This window comes from Octopus bimaculoides, chromosome 7, assembly GCF_001194135.2.
Source record: "Octopus bimaculoides isolate UCB-OBI-ISO-001 chromosome 7, ASM119413v2, whole genome shotgun sequence".
NCBI classification, from domain to species: Eukaryota; Metazoa; Mollusca; class Cephalopoda; order Octopoda; family Octopodidae; genus Octopus; species Octopus bimaculoides.
In genome coordinates, this window is record NC_068987.1 from 48,293,170 (window position 1) to 48,313,677 (window position 20,508).

General features: G+C 35.9%; 1 protein-coding gene across 1 annotated transcript in view; it reads right to left on the minus strand.

Annotated features, from left to right (window-relative positions):
• LOC106873835 (disks large homolog 5) overlaps positions 1-20,508 on the minus strand; it is a 173,897-nt gene that overhangs the window by 93,654 nt on the left and 59,735 nt on the right. The window contains exon 2 of the mRNA XM_014921344.2: positions 17,659-17,721. Coding sequence (XP_014776830.2) covers positions 17,659-17,721 — 63 coding nt within the window. The remainder of the gene's footprint in view (positions 1-17,658; positions 17,722-20,508) is intronic.

Sequence of the window (20,508 nt, forward strand, 5' to 3'; positions counted from 1 at the left end):
GGGATTAGAAAACAATCATAATGTATGAGGAGGAATTGTGAGGAAGAGAAAGATGCAATTAGAAGAGGAGTTGTAGTTTGATTTCTTAGGGTAGAGTGGGTGAAAAGTGTGTTGTTACATGTGGGTGGGACACAACTCTTCTAGCACTCAGTTTTGTGGACGGGTCTTCCCTAGGACCTCATATTGCCAAACATCTTGGTCTACTGTCATTTACTCTGTGAGGTCCAACATCCAAAGATCAGTCCTCACCACTTCATCCCATGTCTTCCTGGGCCTCCCTCTTCCACAGGTACCATCCACTTTCAGTGACAGGCACATCTGTATACAGCTGTCTTCACTCATACACATCACATGTCTAAACCAATGCAGTCTTCTCTTCTGGAGACCACATTTAATCTCTTACGCCTAACTTTTCTCTCAACACAGTTGTGCTTTGTTGGTCATGCACACTGATGTGGCAAATTCAATGGAGCATACTACTGTCATTCCTCTCCAGCTTACGCATGTCTTCCACAGTCAGAGCCCATGTCTCACTACCACGTAACATAGCTGTCCTCACACAAGCATCATACAACCTAACTTTCACTTCGAGAAAGAGTTCTTTTGCTGCCAACAGAGGTAGTAGTTCTCTAAATTTCCTCCACCCAGTTCTTATTCTAGAAACAATGCTTTCAGAGCATCCACCACCGTTACTAATTTGGTCACCTAAATAGCAAAAACTATCGACTACCTCAAGAGAGCCTCCTGAGCATTTGACAGAGTTTAAGTCTCTTGTGCTCTTGGTACTTACTGTTCCTGCACATCTGTCACACACAAAAGCAACCTTATTTGATCATCTTCCCACAATTCCACTGCATCTCTTATGCGTCCATAGATTATATTTGGTGCAGTGAATGGAATTACCTCCCACTCCTTTCCTACATGTTGAACAGGGCCATTTGCCAGCCAGAATGAGAGTCTTATCTCCTTTCTTGCTAACAACAACTTTAGTCTTAGCTAAATCAACTTTAAGGCCCTTTGATTCCAGATTTTGCTTCCAAACCCAGAACTTCTCCAATTCTGCTTCAGATTTTGCAATACGAGCAAGATCATCCATATATAGTAGTTTCCATGGGCATCCAGTTTTGAATTCATCTGTTATGGCTTGGAGAACTATGAGAGATAAGAGTGGACTAAGAACTGATCCCTTGTGTACTCCAACTTTTACGTTAAATTCGTCACTTATTCAAAGTCAACTCTCAGCTTACTGAGAGCATTGCTGTACATAGCATGAACCCCTATAACAAGCCATTCCTCTACTCCTAGCTTCCTTAGAGACCGCCAAATAAGAGAGCAGAGAACCCTGTTGAAAGCTTTCTCCAAGTCAACGAAGGCTAAGTACAATGGCTTACTTTTGGCCAAATACTTTTCTTGCAACTGTCTCACTATGAAGATGGCATCTGTGGTACTTCTCCTAGGAACAAAACTAAACTGCATCTCATCTAGTTTAATTCTATCTAATTAGTTGAGACATAACTCTCTCTGTAATTTCCATGACCTGATTGAGCAGTTTGATACCTCTGTAGTTGTTTCTGTCTAAGGCATCACCTTACTCTTGTTGCAACTGACTATAATACTGTTACAACAGTCTTTGGAGATGATGCCTTCCTGAATAACTCAAGCAATTCAAGTAAACACTAAAAACATAAGATGCTGACCTGGGGTTACACAACAGCCAACACACTGAAGAAACATTATTTGGAAATGTGAAAAATTTTATAGATCATAGGGTGTTTAACCCTTTAGCATTCAGGTTACTTTGTCAAATGTAATATTTTTTCCTATAACTTTGAATTAATCATGTACTATCTAGTGGCTTTGAAATTTCAATGATGTGATATATTTTTAGAATGACATGGTAGGGTAGATGTGAGAAGCCAGATCTAGTCAGTTTGAACATAAAACAGAATATTTGGGCTGAATACGGCCAGTTTAAATGCTAAAGAGTTAAACTAGAATATTTACTGATAAATTGGTCATATACACAAGATTTTTCAAACAGAATAAAGTTTGTAGCTTCAAAAATAGCATGTGAAATACACATTACTCAAAACAATAAAAAATGTTAATGATATATTCTAGATACTATAACCAGTAGCACTTTTATATCTATTTCTCCAAGCCCAAAAAGGTTGGATGGATTTACAGTAAATATAGCAACTAGCTCCATGTCTCAAGATTACAATACTGATTTCTGCACGATTCTATGTTCTCATATGTGTCATCACTATTTCTTCTAAGATTTTGTTTGTTCTGTGTTATAATAAGGTTGCATTCATAAAGATTTTTCTTTTTTTAAACAATGACTGACTGATTGGTTTTAAGGTGATACAAAAGTTAGCTACGACTCTACTCTATCTAGTTTTATTAACTGAAAAAATAAGAACCATTCCCATTTTAAAGTGGGTTAGTTTGAGCTGGTACAATTATTAGAGCATAGAAATAAATGATTTGTAATATTTCTTCCAACTATGGCAGCATGCTAGCAGAATTGTAAGCAGATCAGGTCAAATGCCTAGCAGCATTTCATCTGTCTTTACATTCTGAGTTCATATTATGCTGAGGTCGACTTTGTCTTTCACCCTTTCAGGGTCGATAAATTAAATGCTAGTTGAGCACCGGAGATGATGTAATTGACTTACACCCTCCCGCAAAATTGTTGCGTTGTGCCAAAATTTGAAACCAATATTTCTTCTGACTCTTTACATTCTGAATTCAAATCCTACAGCAGTCAACTTTAACTTTCACTTCCTGGGGATCTATAAAATAATGTATCAATCAAATACTGGAGTTGATTTAACTGATTTAATTTTTCCACTAAAAATTGCTAGTTTTTGCTGGTCTTGTACTGAAATCAGATACAATATTAAAAAAATAACGTGCTTAAAAGCTAAAAAAAATAAGAAAAGTCTCATGACTTTCAGAAACTCTTCATTCCCAGAGAAACTGAAGCATGGAATAACCTATATGGAGCAGTTGTTAGCTATCAGGACACTATCCTTAAAAAATTCCATGCTTCTCAAAACTTGCCAATTCTGTTCCAGATGTGCTAATACCCCTTTTCTTCTTTATGGCTCTTTTACTGTTCACTTTTCCATCGTGTTTTATTCAGTGTACTATGCATGCCCTTTTGAAGAATTTTTAATAGAGTGTATCAACCTCAGTACTTATTTTTTAAAGCCTGGTATTTATTCTATTGGTACCTTTTGCCAAATCACTAAGTTACTGGAATGTAAGCACACCAGCATCACACACACACACACACACACACACACACACACACACACATACATACACACAACAGGCTTTTTTCAGTTTCCATCACAAATCCACTTCACAAGGCTTTGGTCAACTTAGAGCTATAGTAGAAGACACTTGGCCAAGGTACCACGCAGTGGGACTGAACCTGGAACCAAGTGGTGGGAAACAAGCTTCTTATCACACAGCCATGCTGGCTCCCAGAAGAATCTGAGTGGATAAGGTATTACCTGTATTGTAGTTTGATTAAATGGAACTTTTCCATTAAAATTTGGACAGAGTTGAAATTCAACAGCTTAAAAATCAAGCTGAAGTTTCTTTCCATTTTTGATTTGAGAATGATAATTAGAGTAGCAGGAATTGTATTTATTGAGTTCAGTGATAAGCTGCAATGATGACCAACATCCAAAATGCTACATGTATTTATTATTACTATTATTACCATTCTAACATAGGTAATTAAAGTAGATTATAAATCAGATTTTAACTGCATAGCAAACTATTTGTATGATTTTATGTTGAAAATCATTAATGTCCTTGGATTGTATTCATTTACCATGTTTAACTCTCTAGCAATCAAATTACTGTCAAACGTAAAGCTTATTTATTCACATTGTTTTGAATTAACCATGTATCATCTCATGGCTTCAAGGTTTATATTTAGAATGATATTGTAGGTTATGTATGAGGGACCAACTCTAGCTATTTTAAACAAAACAGGTAGATTATTTGGGTTGGATATGGCTTGTTTAAATGCTAAAAAGTTAAACTTTCAGCATTCAGATTATCCTGTCATGTGTAATGTTTATTTATACATATTGTTTTGAATTAATCATGCATTATCTCATGGCTTCAAGATTTTGATGATGGGATTGTTTATTTTTAAAACAAAATTGTAAGGTAGGAGTGAATAGCTGGATGTGTCCAGCTTGAATATAAAATGGGTAGAATACTTGAGTGGGATACAGCTAGTTTAAATGTTAAGATAGCATGTATTTATATTTCCTAAACCTTTCAAATTATAAGTACATTAGCAAAATATATCTGGAGATTTTTAAGTTAACACTATATGCTGAGACAGATGAAAACATCTTGGCTGTATATATGATATATTTGTAGATAGAGAAAGAGAGATAAACTTGACTAATTTCAATCCCATGCTAGGGTTTTATCAACAAAAGACTTTCACTATTCATGGAGATATCATCATCAACACTTTAACACCCACTTTTCTATGCCTGCATGGGTTAGACTGAGTTTATTGAAGCAGATTTTCTACAGCTGGATGTCCTTTCTGCCACCAACCCTCACCTGTTTCCAAACAAGGCCAACTATTCTTGCAGAATATTGAAAATGAGTGAAACTACTTGTATGACAATCATTTTACAACTATCATGTGACCCAAACAAACAAACATACATATATAATGGGCTTCTTTCAGTTTCCTTCTACCAAATTCACTCACAAGGTTTTGGCTGACCCAGGGCTATAGTAGTAGACACTTGTCCAAGGTGCCATACAATGGGACTGAACCTGAAATACGTGGTTGGGACGCAAAACTTCTTATTCCACAGCTGTGCCTGTACCTACTGTTTATAAGACTACCATGACCAAGGGTTTAAATAAACTGACCGATTGGCATATATAATGCATTGTAAAGAGTTAATTCAATACATCATAAATTAGTGACACATTAATAGTAAATATATATATAGAGATATAAGTATGGTTGTGTGGTTGAAAGTATGCTTTACACCTAGCTTGGGATTCGGTCTCATTGCATGGCACATGGAGTAACTGTCTTTTTCTGGAGCCCTAAGCCAATCAATACTTTCATTGTGTATTTGGTAGAAGGAAACTGTGTAGATGTTTCTAGTGTGTGTGTGTGTGTGTGTGTGTGTGTGTGTGTGTGTGTGTGCGTGTGTGTGTGTGTGTGTGCGTGTGCGTGCATGCACACAACTTTGTCTTTCACCACTTGATACAATTGGCATTGGTTTCCTTTTATCCCTATCACTTAGGGGTTCAGTAGGAAGAGACCAATAGAACAAGTACCAGACTTAAAATAAGTACTGCAGCTGATTTAAATGACTAAGCCCTTCAAGGAGATGGCCCAGCAGGGCAACAGTCCAATGACTAAAACGCGAATACATACATACATACTCCAAAATTTTAGCACATAAATACATATGCATGCATCTAGACATAAAAACGCATCCATAAAACAAACATACAAATCTGCGCATACACTAACACCAAATACTGCACACACACACATATGCACAAATACCTAGATGATGTTGATAAAAGTTCCAATGAAGGAGCCTTGAATCTATGTTAGAGTCCGGCTCTTTCTCTATGGACAAGAAATACAGAAATGAAACTGATTGATAACATACATACATACATACACACACACACACACACAAAAATATTCACTTTTCCGTGCTTTATGGGTCAGACAGAATTTGTTGAGGCAGATTCTCTATGGTTGGATGCCCCTCCTGTCACCAACCCTCACCTGTTTCCAAGCAAAGAAATATTTTCCCATAAACAAGTTTTTCACAGAAGACTGGATATGTCTAGCTATGGGAAAATATTGGCTTGCTTGAAAACAGGTAAGCATTTGTATCAAGCATTATATGTATCATTATTTCATTTTACATGATGAAGCTTTGCTTTGAAAGGTGAACGGTTTAGACATTCATATAAAGCCAAGTACTTACTTATGAGTCCGGTACTTATTAATCTCATTTATTTAATCAAAACACTGTCGATCATAGCAAAGAAGAACAGCTTTTAAGCAGCATCAATGTAAAGACGGACAAGGAAAACACATATGTACAGTTTCTGTCAATCAAATTTTACTCCTAAATGATTTGTCACACACGCACACTGATTCTCCCTTAGAATTGTTAAGAGTACATTGAAAGGTAGGTCTGGTGAGATTGTTGAGATGCTTGAATGGAGACGAGTAGATTTGTGCTGCATCCAAGAACTAAGGTGGAGAGGAGGTTCTGCTAAGTTCCTCACAGGCAAAGAACATGGGTATAAAATTTTCTGGGTAGGGAACACTGTTGAGGTTGGGGACGTGGGTATACTTCTTGTGTGGAGAAATGGGTTGATAAGGTAATCGAGGTAGTCAGAGTCTGTGATAGAATACTAAAGCTTAGATTAGTGCTGCAACGTGGATTAGCAACTATTATCTCGGTTTATGCCTCTCAGCCAGGGCTACCTGATGAACAGAGAGACCAATTTTATGACACCCTCTTGCAGACTACATCATTGACGAATAACAGATACCTTCTCTTTGTGGCTGGCGACTTCAATGGGCATGTTGGACAGCATCCAGGGAGCTTCCATGGTGTACATGGTGGCAACGGATTTGGTTTCTGCAACGAGGAGGGACCCAGGCTGCTGGAGTTCTGTGATGCAAATGATCTTCTGATCCATAATATTAACTTCAGGAAACCTACCAGTCACTTGCTCACCTACCAGTCTGGTGGACACACTAGTCAGATTGACTACATTCTTACCAGGAAACGGGAAAGATGGCTACTCATAAATGACAAAACCTTCCTGGATGAAGAATACAGACCACAACATAGGTTAGTAGTTAGTGACTTCAGGATCAGGGCTAAATGGCTGCCCAGAAGATGACAAGCATGGAAAAGAAGGATCTGGAAGCTTAAAGATCCTGTAAATGGACAGAGATTTAGAGATGTATTACATGAAGCTTTTGACAAAAAAGAGGAGGATAGAGCACTACATGATGTGAAGACAACTGGAGGTTCCTATGTGATAACTTGTTGAGGGCTACTGACCAGACCTGTGGATGGTGCAAAGCCCCTCTCAATATAAAGTAATGTGGTGGTGGAACAATGTAGTTGACAGGGCCATTAGGGAAAAGAAACAGGCATGGAAGGACTGGAAGAGCGGTGGTCGCAGGGAACTGTATCAGATTGCCAGAAGGGAAGCTAGGAGACGGGTTTACTTAGCCAGAGGGGAAGCAGATAAAAAAAACTTTGCCAATGTTCTGCATCGTGAAGACTAAAAACTCGAAGTGTTTCATGTTGCAAGACAGTGTGTGAGAGAGAACCGTGATGTCATAGGAGAGTAGTGTGTCTGCATGGATGATCCCTTGCATTTAATGAGGCTGCAAAGAGAGAGAGACTTAGAGACACCACTATGAAAGGTTGCTAAATGAAAAGAATGCATGAGAGAAAGAGAGTCTGCCAAATGTCAACCCAACAGAGGGACCGGCTATCTGAATTGACAGTACCTTGGTAGATAAAGAAATTAAAGGTATGAAAACAGGGAAAGCCTCTGGCCCATCAGGAATTACTGCAGAGATGCTTAAAATATATGGCAGTGTAGGCTGTAGTCAAGTTACCTGTATAGTCAACCGGGTGATACATGAAGGAGTCATACCTAATGACTAGAGTAGCAGCACCATGGTCAACTGCTACAAAGGTAAAGATGATGCATTAGATAGGAATAATTACAGAAGTATCAAATTGTTGGATCAGGTAATGAAAGTCACGGAGAGGGTCATAGCCCAACTAATTAAGGAGAGAGTTAGTTTAGATGAAATGCAGTTTGGGCTTGTGCCAGGGAGAAACACCACTGATGCTATATTTCTGATAAAACAGCTGCAGGAGAAATTCCAAGCCAAAAATAAACCTCTGTACTCGGCTTTCGTTGACATGGAGAAAGCTTTTGACAGGGTCCCCTGATCCATTATCAGGTGGTCATTGCGGAAACTTGGGATAGATAAGTGGTTAGTGAGAGCTGTACAAGCCATGTTCAGGGATACTGTCAGTAAGGTGAGAGTTGGCAACAAGTATAGTGAAGAATTCCAGGTAGGAGTAGGGGTCCACCAAAGATCAATCCTCAGCCCTCACTTATTCATCATAGTCCTCCAGGAAATAACAGAGGAATTCAAGACAGGGTGCCCCTGGGAGTTCCTCTATGCAGATGATCTTGCTCTAATAGCTGAGTCACTACCAGAACTAGAGAAGTTTCAGGTGTAGAATCAAGGTCTAGAATCAAAGGGCCGGAGAATCAATCTAGCAAAAACCAAAGTCTTAGTAAGAAGGCAGACATATCACAAATCCCTTCAGGTAGACGGTCCTGCTCGATCTGTAGAAAAGGCGTAGGTAGAAACTCCATAAGATGTACCCAGTGTAAGCTACAGACACATAATAGGTGCAGTAATATCAAAGGAAGGTTAACTGTGAAGATTGTTTTTGTGTGTGGCAGATGCACAGGGGCAAAAAACACTGAAAATGTGCAGAAAACAGTTTCCATCACATGCCAAGGGAAAAAACTAGAAGTAGTTGATAGCTTCCATTACCTAAGTGACCAAGTCAGTAGCAGGGGTGGATGCTCTGAGAGCATAGCTGCTAGAATAAGAATAGCCTGGGCAAAGTTCGGAGAGCTTCTATCTCTGCTGGTAACAAAGGGCCTCTCGCTCAGAGTGAAAGGTAGACTGTTTGATGCATATGTGCAAACAGCCATGCTACACAGTAGTGAAACGTGGGCTCTGACTGCTGAGGACATGCGTAGGCTTGAAAGAAATGAAGCTAGTTTGCTCCACTGGATGTGTAATGTCAGTGTGCATAACACAACAGAGTGTAAATGTCCTGAGAGAAAAGTTGGACATAAGAAGTATCAAATGTGGTATGCAAGAGAGACAACTGTGCTGGTATGATCATGTGCTACGTATGGATGAGGACAGCTGTGTGAAGAAGTGTCACACCCTAACAGTGGAGGGAACCTGTGGAAGAGGTAGACCCAGGAAGACCTAAGATGAGATGGTGAAGCACAACCTTTGAACGTTGGGCCTCACAGAGGCAATGACAAGTGACCGAGACCTTTGGAGAAAACCTGTTGAGTCAAGCGAAATTGTCATGGCTGATGCCAGTACCACCTGACACCCATGCTGGTGACACCTAAAAAGTACCATTCAAGCATAGTCAATGCCAGTGGCACGTAAAAAGCACCATTTGAGCATGGTCAATGCCAGTGCTGCGCAGACTGACTCCCATGCCAGTGGAATGCAAAAAGTACCATTCGAGTGTGGTTAATACCAGTGGCATGTAAAAGGCACCATTTGAGCATGGTCTATGCCAGTGCCGCCTGACTGGCTCCTGTGCCATGTAAAAGGCACCCACTACACTCTCGGAGTGGTTGGCATTTGGAAGGGCATCCAGCTGTAGTAACCATGCCAGATCTGATTGGAGCCTGGTGCAGCCTTCTGGCTTGTCAGTCCTCAGTCAAACCATCCAACCTATTCCAGAATGGAAAGCAGACTTAATCGATGATGATGATGATGGTGATGACATGTACCTGTGGAATTTCAGCCATTTACATGTCAATTCAGTTAATTGAACAACTGCATCCTCATAGTGAAATGATGGAGACCTACACCATCATTGTTAGTGTCCTTTACACCCTGAAATCTTTTTTTGTTTTATTTAACAATCTTTCCTATATTATTTAACATTTTCTTTTCAGAACCCTCCCAATTGGTTTCACATTACATCCCTAATTTTCTCCATATTGCGTAATTACTTCTTCCGACCCCTCATTAATTAGTTTCACTTACCAGATTTTATTAAGTTTTCTTGTTATCCCTATACTTTACAGCTCAATGATGTTTGCTATTTACTTTCCTATTTATCTAACAACTGATTAGTTAACCACCTGTTCTTTCCAGAACAGGTGGTTAACTAATTTAATTTCTATTAACTCTATTTAATTTCACTCAATTTGCTTTGTTAATCATTTAACCTTTTTTGATACCAATTTGCCAGAGAAAACCCTGGGCCTATGATACAAACTCCCTATCTTATAGTGATCTAAATTAAAATCTTCCATTAAAATTTCATGTTAATTTATGTTCCAAACACCAGCTTGATAATGACAAGTTATTTGAATAAATACTTCAGTATTTTCAAAATTAACTGAAACAAAAGCAATACATTTTTAATAACGCCTCACCTTTTCTTTTATTCCTCACTTTCATCTCAGCTATATTTAGTCTGTTTTCTCTTCCTTCCTTTTCTACATACACAATCTCCAATACTGTTAACCTATTGCATCATTAAAATATTTTCCCTCTGACCTCTTCTCTTTCAGAAAAGTAGATTCTTTTATTGTTAATTAATTATCTTGCTTATTTATGTATAATGTACAGGCCTAATTATGGGTAATGAAAAGCCAGAAAAAGAATGGCTCTTGTGTATAACATGCAATTTTTTTCTTTAGAATTGAAATGTTAGGAAAAAAAAAAAAAAGAGTTTAAATTACATTGATTTTAACTGCTGTACTAAATACACAAAAGCAGTTCATATATTGTAAAGGGATCAGAAAATAACATTGAAAGTGAGCTTCGAAACTTTACTGTAAAAGTGTGCCAAGTGTAAAATCAACATTATGAAAATTATCACACAATCACTGTTACTGATGTATGAACAAGTGCAGACATAGTCGTGTATTAAGGAAGTTTGCTTCCAAACCACATAGTTTTGAGTTCAGACCCATTGTGTGGCATCTTGATGCAGGTGTCTTCTATTATAGCTAACCCAGAGTTAAATAAAGCATTGAGAGTTGATTTGGTAGATAGGAGCCAGTGGTGTATGTGTACACATGCATGAATATACATATATAGGACTGTATCCTGAGAAAGGGTACTGTACAGTACTGACTGGCACAAAATCACTCACAGATATACTCCAACCTCTGACCCACAGGTGCATTGTCTCTTCTCTCTGCTTTTTCTATCATCATTATGTCCTCTGTTCCTTTAAGCTGGCTGAACTTGAACCTCCTTCATTCCTGATCTCCTAGTCTTTTCCTTATTGTGTCAAGTCCACCAGGTCCCATATTAACCACTACACCTAGTCCTTTCTCTCCCAGAACATCATTCCTCTAACATCTCATTCCTTGTCATATCTTTCTGGCAGGTGTTAACTTGCAACTGGTGAAACAAAACATTAATGGGATCAATCTGACCAGAGTCTTAGAGTCTACAAGGGTCACTGCCTCTTCCTCAAGACCCAGCAAAATTTTTTTAAATGTCATGCTGATAGAAATCTCCACTTAAACCTTTTGCATTTAAACCAGCCATATCCTTCCCAAATATTCTATCTCATGTTCAAAGTGGCCAGTTCTGGTCTCTCACACCTACCCTATGAGGTCTTTCTAAAAATAAACAATCACTTCATTGAAATCTCAAAGCTATGAGATAATGCATAATTAATTCCAAACAATATGAACAAACAAGTATTAGATATGACAAGAATAATATGAATGCTAAAGGGTTAATCATATAACAAAGTTACTCTTAGTGTACTCAACAATAAGTAGACAAATTTCCCTCAAACAACACCCTACTATCTAATGTTTGTATGAATCAATAGCAGCCAAATCTCCCTTAAATCATAACTTTTTTTCATGTATACACACACACACATGTATGAACCACGAATGACACCTCTTTGTAATAGCTAGACATGTTTGAAATAGCAGGCAGTTCTCCCTTAAATCACATCCATCTGTCATATTATTTTGATAAAATCCCTGAGCATTGCTCTGATAGCAGTATTTAAAAAGGAGACATTACTGTTTTAAATAAGAGGTTACATTTAGTAAAAAATAAATTTTAATAATTTGAATTCATGCTAATTTTATCTCACAGTTTTTCTATAAGTACATACATACATACATACATACATACAAGTGAGTGAGTGAGTGAGTGAGTGAGTGAGTGAGTGAGTGAGTGAGTGAGTGAGTGAGTGAGTGAGTGAGTGAGTGAGTGAGTGAGTGAGTGAGTGAGTGAGTGAGTGAGTGAGTGAGTGAGAGTGTGTGTGTGTGTGTGTGTGTGTGTGTGTGTGTACATATAATTTTACTGTTAGATCTAATTACCATTTATCTAAATCTGGATGTACCTTTCTTTATATACACTTTAAAAGTTAATCTTGTTCTATTTATGGGAAGAGCCCTTGATTTTCATTCTCCACATACATGTTTGCTTTCTCATTGGTAATGCTTTTTCCTATATATATGCACAAATATAATTCTTTTCCCAAATAAACTGCACTTCATATTCAAGGCTCCAATGAAGCTGTAAGATGTTACTCAGGCACTAAACAATGAATTCATTGCATCTTATAGCAGAAACAACCGTAAGCTAATGAAGTTCATAAGATAATTGTTTATTCCTTTGTCATTGCATTATTTTGAAGGATTTTTTGGCATTTTGCATTAATGCAGACATGTAAGTAATTTATTTATTATTAAATATAATAATATAAATTATTTACATGTTTTCAAGTTACAAAACAATTTCTCATATTAGAATTTTCTTATTGTTAAATAAAATTTCATCAAACTATTTGTCATGTATGTGTGTAATTATTGTTTAACATCCACTTTTCCATAATTGTACAGATAGGACATAATTTGTTGAGGTGGATTTCCTACAGCAGGATGCCCATCCTGTTGCCAACCCACACTTGCTTCCAGGTAAGGTAATATTTCCCATGATCAAACATTGTTTCCACAGAAGATGAATTGCAAGACAAACTAAGTATAGTGTGGATCAGATGTAACATGCAAGATAGGAAAGTGCGATGGTATGGACATGTGGTGTATTCATAAAGGATGATAGCTGCACGAGCAAGTCCTGAACACTCAAAATAAATGATACCAGTTGGGAAGGGAGACTGAAAAAGACATGGGATGAGGTAATGAGAAAAATGATCACATACTGACAGAGGGTATAGAAGACAGTGTTGATAAATGATATGTAGTGCTGCAGAAGACCCAATCTCTCTTGCAAGCTTGGCAAAATACTTTGTGAAATATAGAATATTGTATGCAACCTGCTTGCCTTAGTATTCTACATACATCTCCACAATCTGTCCATTGCTCCTTCTATACCCTCACACCCCCTATCATGTATTCTCCCAACCATTTATGTAATTTTCGTAAATGAAATGAAAATGAGCTAACAGAAATAACTCAGAGTGGCCAGTGACATATATTTGAACAATGACAATTAAAAATATGTTAAATAACATAGAAGCTATCCTTTCCTCTTGCCTCCAGATTATCAGACTGTCTTTTTCTTAATGTCATGTCAATTTTGGAGAACTTTTGACATTATCTTCATTGTCTTATTTGGAGCTGGACCCTAGTTGCCACAAAGTAATTTTTCTACCTTTTCTGGATGCAGAAATAATTTTAGTAAATCAATAATTTATCTTACAAAGTATTCAATACTGGAGAAAATTTTCCTAAATGAATTCCATCTGACCCATACATGTATGAAAAAGTGGATGTTAAAATGATGACAATGATGATAATGATGTATGCATGGGATTTCAAGCATTTCAACCAACAACTATTTAATATTTTAGTATAATTATTTAAATGGATGTCATGTTGTGTGCTCTGAATAGGTGCAGTGTAAGACATCCTATTTTAAAGCTTGTATTGTATACTATTGTATTGCCCAGAATTGTGTTAGTGTTGTAAATAAATTATTATCATTACAAATTATAAACTCTCCACGACAGAAAATACCACCTGTTGTAAAATAACCATTTCACTTTAATCTTTGCAAGTATTTTATAGCTGTAAAAATATTCTTTTCTACTCTAGGCACAAGGCCTGAAATTTTGGGGGAGGGGGCCAGTCACTTAGATCGACCCTAGTACACAACTGGTACTTAATTCATCAGCCCCGAAAGGATGAAAGGCAAAGTCAACCTCAATGAAATTTGAACTCAATGTAAAGACAGACAAAATACTGCTAAGCATTTTGCAGGTTAGTGTATAAAGCATTTTACTTTCTCTTTTTACATGGATTCATAAAAGTAACAGAGCTCTTACTATTTAATAAAGGACATAATATCAGGGGCATAAATTAATTTCACAGGTACTTTTTTTTTAATTCTTGCCTGTCCTGCATATCACACATGGTACACAAAAATATTTCCATGGTGTCCATGCATCATATGATACATATTCCCAGTTTTTTTCAACTACCAGAGTAACTTGGGACTTATGAAGGGAAAACAACATATTGCACAGAGCACATGAAACAAGGGCTAACTAAAAGTCAGAAAACAAACATGGACATTTTGGATAAACTCATGAAAATGCTTTGAATTAGCAAAGGGTTTAAAATGCTTCTATACTCTAAAACAGTGTCTTCCAACCATTTTCCCCTATGGACCCCTTTGATTCCTATTTTACTCAGGTGAACCCTCCTAGCCATTCGATGTTTAAAAAAATCCTATTATAGGTGCAGGAGTGGCTGTGTGGTAAGTAGCTTGCTTACCACCCACATGGTTCCGGGTTCATTCCCACTACATGGCACCTTGGGTAAGTGTCTTCTACTATAGCCTCAGGCCGACCAAAGCCTTGTGAGTGGATTTGGTAGATGGAAACTGAAAGAAGTCTGTCGTATATATGTATATATATATATGCATGTGTGTGTGTGTGTCTGTGTTTGTCCCTCCATCATTGCTTGACAACCGATGCTGGTGTGTTTACGTCCCCATAACTTAGCGGTTCGGCAAAAAGAGACCGATAGAATAAGTACTAGGCTTCCAAAGAATAAGTCCTGGGGTCGATTTGCTCGACTAAAAGGCGGTGTTCCAGCATGGCCACAGTCAAATGACTGAAACAAGTAAAAGAGTATATTTTTATAATTAAATATTATTAGTAATTGGTCGTCCAACCCATGCTAGCATGGAAAGCGGACGTTAAACGATGACGATGATGATATAAAGAATTGTTAAAATATTTTGCATATTCTAGAAGTATAATCAATTTATTGCACATGAATTTCACCAACAAAATCTTATATGAACCTCACCAGGGTCATATGGACCCTGGTTGAGAACAACTGCTCTAAAATCTCAGAAAGCTTTAGTTTCTCTGAAAGTGAAACAAGCAAGCTTACTAAGAATTCTTTTTTAACTGGCAGTGATTTAAGATACATAATGGTTTAAAACCTTTGCACAAGGCCAGCAATCTTAGGGGGAGGGGATAAGTCGATTGCATCAACCCTTCTGCTCAACTGATACATATTTTATTGACTATGAAAGCATGAAAGGCAAAAATCAACTATGGTGGAATTTTAACTCAGAACATAGAACCAGAAGTAATGTCACAAAGTATGTTGTTCAGCACACTAACAATTCTGCCAGCACCCTGCCTTAAAATGGTTTAAAATTTTGGTACAAGGCCAGCAATTTCAGGAGGAAGGGCTGAGTCAATTACATCAACCCCAGGGCTCAAATGGTACTTATTGTATTGACCTTGAAAGGATGAAAGGCAAAGTTGACCTTGACAGAATTTGAACTCAGAACCCAAAGTGATGGAAGAAATGCCACAAAGCACATTATCTGATGCACTAATGATTCTGTCAGCTTGCTGCTTTGATTTACAACACATATTACTCAACCTAGACCTAATAGCCAAGATATTAGTACTGTTCCAATTTTACAATATGGTTTAGTTGTTAACAGGAAGGTTCTGTAGTTATAGAATACATTTTCCAATATTTCAAGGACTTGAAAAACTTTTTGTAACCAAACTGTTACATGTTAACATAGAAAACAAGGCTAGTTTGTAAGTTCAATCCTGCTGCAAGTGTTTGTGTCTCTAGAAGAGATAGTCAAATAAGATAGTTAAATCTACAGACATCAGCCTATTTGTGAGAGAATAGATAGCATGAGTACTATCCAATCAGAAGATTTCTTTCCCACCAATTTAATATTACAGCATCCAAGACTATATACTTTTGTGCTTAGTTCTATATGTTTCAAGATATTGTCTTGAAAAGAAAATTGAAATAAAATTTAAATAAAAATGAATAGTATAAGTTAATTAGTTCTAATGAAGCTATTTTCCAAGGCTCATACAATCCTGTAATTTTCTTGGTTTCAGTATGTCAGTTACTGTTTTATCTGGATAAAATGTGATTAAGTTTTTCCCTCTCTTTATAAATAAAAATGTTTTGGGTTACTTTTGCATGCAAAATAAATGTTTAGCTTGTTAGTATGTAAATGTGATAAATCCTCCGTATTTAGGTCTATATCCTGCACTCTTGACATGTAACATTTTATAGTAGGAAAATCCTAAGTTATGCAAAAAGAAGGTTTTTCTTATACTATATCATTCTTATCTGATTATACTGATTATAGCTGAACATATACAAAAACATATTGCTATAAGGTCAATAATTCATTCACACAGACAATTTAGCTATAATAGTAGTTTCCTTGTTCAAGCAATGGAAAATGGATCTGGCCATCCCTTAGCTGTAGTTCATTACCTGGTGTGAAGTGTGATGGCACTGATGTCAGAAGTTTGACTAGTGCAGTATGTCTATCAAATGCTAACGCAGGGGACCCAAGGTGAGTTCAGTACAGACAGAAATCACACACCGAGCAAAAGTTTGCTTTAACTCAATCTGCAATATAAATAAAGAGTGTGAAAACCTGGCCTAAATATCCCTTTTGAATAGTAAGCAAGCTATGTATGTGTTTGCTGAGAGATGTCAGAAAGGTTAACACGAGGATAACTGGCTCATAGCAATCAAACTCTCACAGTTTCGTCATTTCACAATCCTATCAGCAATACCATTTGTTATAAGGTAAATAATTCACAGATAAGAATTCAAATGTGACAATAAATACACAAGGAACATTTATAGAACAAAGTATAGATAAATATTGAAGGTTCAATATAGAATATACCAGAATAGCTAAGGTGCAGTCTGATTCATCAAGCTGTAGTCCTTGCCTTTGTAACTGCTTTCCACCAGCTGTCCAATCACATAACTTACTCTGTGTGTGTGTGTATGTGTGTGGTGAAGCATGAAAGGGTTCATTCAAAAGTCTCACAATTCTACAATAACACTATACAACACAAGTACCTTCATATATATCTAACACTATTAATATTATCATAAATGCTAATGAACCTTTGAGTGAGAATCTATACTGTCACTGAATCTGCTACAAAATAACAGGCAAAGGGAACCCCCTAATCATACCCTAAAGAACACATTTGGATAATATAGTCCTAGATATATTCTACCTGAAAATAAGTCTGGGTGGGTACTGTTAGAATATCATTGATCATAGTTTGCCTTGATCAAGGTTTACTTTGGGTTAAATAATAATAAATGCTAAAGTCTTATAGAATTTTTTCATTCTTTCAAAACTTAGGTTGAACAAAAGAAAAAAACAGCTTCAAGAATTAAATCTATACATTAGGGGATCGAGCAATAAAAAAAAAAATTTATACTTGTAAATGTAATTATTATTACTTTACTTGCCTGTTGATGGAAGATGTCTATGGCCATTTTCCTGAGTGTCTGTATAAGGACTTACCCAGGAATCTGTGGAGAAAATTTAACAGGTATTAATAACAATAAACTATATTACAGCCCTTTGACTAATTCATGCAAATAACCAAATTTGCAGACAAAATGAACAGATAGAGTTTATGAACCATTTACATATAAAAAAAAAACTTCGAAATTATTTCTATTTTTTAATTATTTTTAATTATTTCATTAACTGACATTAAGATATAATAGAAAGGACACTACACTAAATAATAAATAGTAACGAAAAGACGGACTGCACCAAATGTAGTAGTCAAGCACTACTAAAGCAGATGTTAACTTGGTTACTCTCTATTGCTGTGACTAATCAACATAGATCGAAAAAAGTCATATCAAAACAGAATGTCATTTTCAGTTAAGTTAACAACAACTAACAGATAGTAGCAGGCACATATATATAAGCAGAAGAAAATAAAAGCAAGCCTAGACACAAGTCAGACAGACTATTTAATAGCTGACCTACCTGAAGCCAATCAATGAACTAGGATATTGATAAACAACCCTAACTCTTAAACCCTCCCTAAGTTTTATCTTTCTTGTACACACGCAATGTCTTCTCAAGCAACAGACAAATATATACCTTGATACAACACCACTGGTACCTGCTCTCTGAAGCAAGGTAAAATGGAATTGTAAATGTCCTGCAGTAGATATGATCCCCTGATTCATGAGCTAGTAGTCAAATGAGTTACCTACTGAGCTATTTTAACTGTAAATGTATGTGCTTGGATGTATATATGCTATTCTGATCTATAAAGATATATCGATCTACAAAGTGTGTTTAAAATAAACTTGTGGCAAGTTGGCAGAATTATTAGAGTGGTTTTTAGTTTAGCCCATTATTTTCCATATTCAAATTTTGATGAGATCAATTTGGTTTTCATCCTTCCATGGTTACTAAAATAAAGTCCCAGACAAGTAATGGGATCACTTTAACTGATTAGCCCCTATCACCAAATATTGGGCCTTCTACCTATGTCAGAAATTGATTTAAGCTAGTTCAATTTCAGTAAAAGTAACTGGAGACAAGTGTTTAAAATAATTAACAATGGATTTTTTTCGTAGATTAATTACCAATTATAATTACAATATTTGGTATCCTGTACTTAAACACAAATACATATGATCTAATCAATATTTAAGCAATCTGACATAACTAGTTCTAACCTAAGCCATTATTAGCCACTTTCCCACCTGCCCAAGTTCTATTTCATGAAATACAAATTGCATGTTTAATCCTTTTATTTTAATTAATTTTTAACATAATGAAGAATTTAGTAAAATAATTTTATTGTTATTGATGTGGTGTTTGAAACATAAATTAACATGCAATTTTGATGGAAAGTTTTTAGATCACTTTAGTTACCATATTTCTGTTGAAATATACTGCTTTTGTTTGAATTAATTTTAAAAATAATGAAAATAATAAATAATTTAGTAAAATAATTTTGTCATTATTAAGATACAGTTTAGAACAGATTACCATGGAATTTTGAGGGAAGATTTTAATTTAGATGACTTTAAAACAGTAAGTTACATCAAAGAACCAAGGGTGGTCTCAGGCTGTTGGTATCAAAAGGGTTAAGCACTGAATGAATGTACCACAATGAAGGTGGGTAAGCCATTGCTAGAAATATTCATTATAAGCTGATCCAAACTGATATCTCCTATATCTTCATATCTGGATCTGTTATTTTAAAGCCAGAATTATGCTATTAGATCAGGATTATTCATTAACTAATTTCACTGAGAAAAAAGACAACCAAAAATTCACCAATTAATGCTTCTTATGAAAAAACACCCATTATATTTCTATCAAATGTTAATTTTTTTCCCTTTCATAGTCCTAACAGCTTATATATATATATATATATATATATATATATATATATATATATATAGGTATGGGTTGAAGAGATATGCAAATTCAAACATTTACCTCTGCACTAAAGTTTATTAGCATAAAACATTAGTCATGGCTCACAAAAAATGCGTAATGGTATAGTTATAAGTTTGTATATTTATGCTGTATGTGTGTGTTTGTGTGTGTGTGCAGGAGTGTTTGTGTTGACAAGGTGATTGATCTAAGTAATAGAGTTATAAGAATATTATATATTACTGAAAATCATGTGCCCCAAAAATTTCCGTTTTTATAGCAAGGTTTATTTTTAAAGCATTGTATCATGGTGTTTATATTTTAAAATCAACAAGTTCATGTTACCATCATTGAGTGATAAGTAAAATGTATAACACATGTAGATATGAAAAATTTTCCAGAAAAATCTATATATAATATCTATCAGTTGTAGCAAAACAAAAGGTTAACTTGTATAAATGATAAACTAATTTAACACCTCCGAAAGAAAAACAACAACAAAAATAAACAAACAAGACAGGTAGACAGATACAGGTATACAAAAGATAAACAAAGCCACGTAAAGAAGCAAAAATAAAGGCGGCATGCTTGAAATAAATATAAAATGAACAAATAAAAAATATTACTATTAATATTGTTTTCCATTAGATTGAAATAAAATTAGTAAAGCTTAACGAAGTTTCTTCTTACCATCTATCTGCCCAATGTTACACTGGTACATACACACACCTGTGCTAATCCAACTTAACAGTGAATGTGGACAGATACACACACAAAGATATATGACAAGAGAACTTAAGAGTGAGTGAGTGAATAAGAAACATAATAAATGAATAAGCTAAGTTTTCTTGGAAGTTAAGTCACGTGACTGCAACAGGTTGGAAGTATATATATATATATAT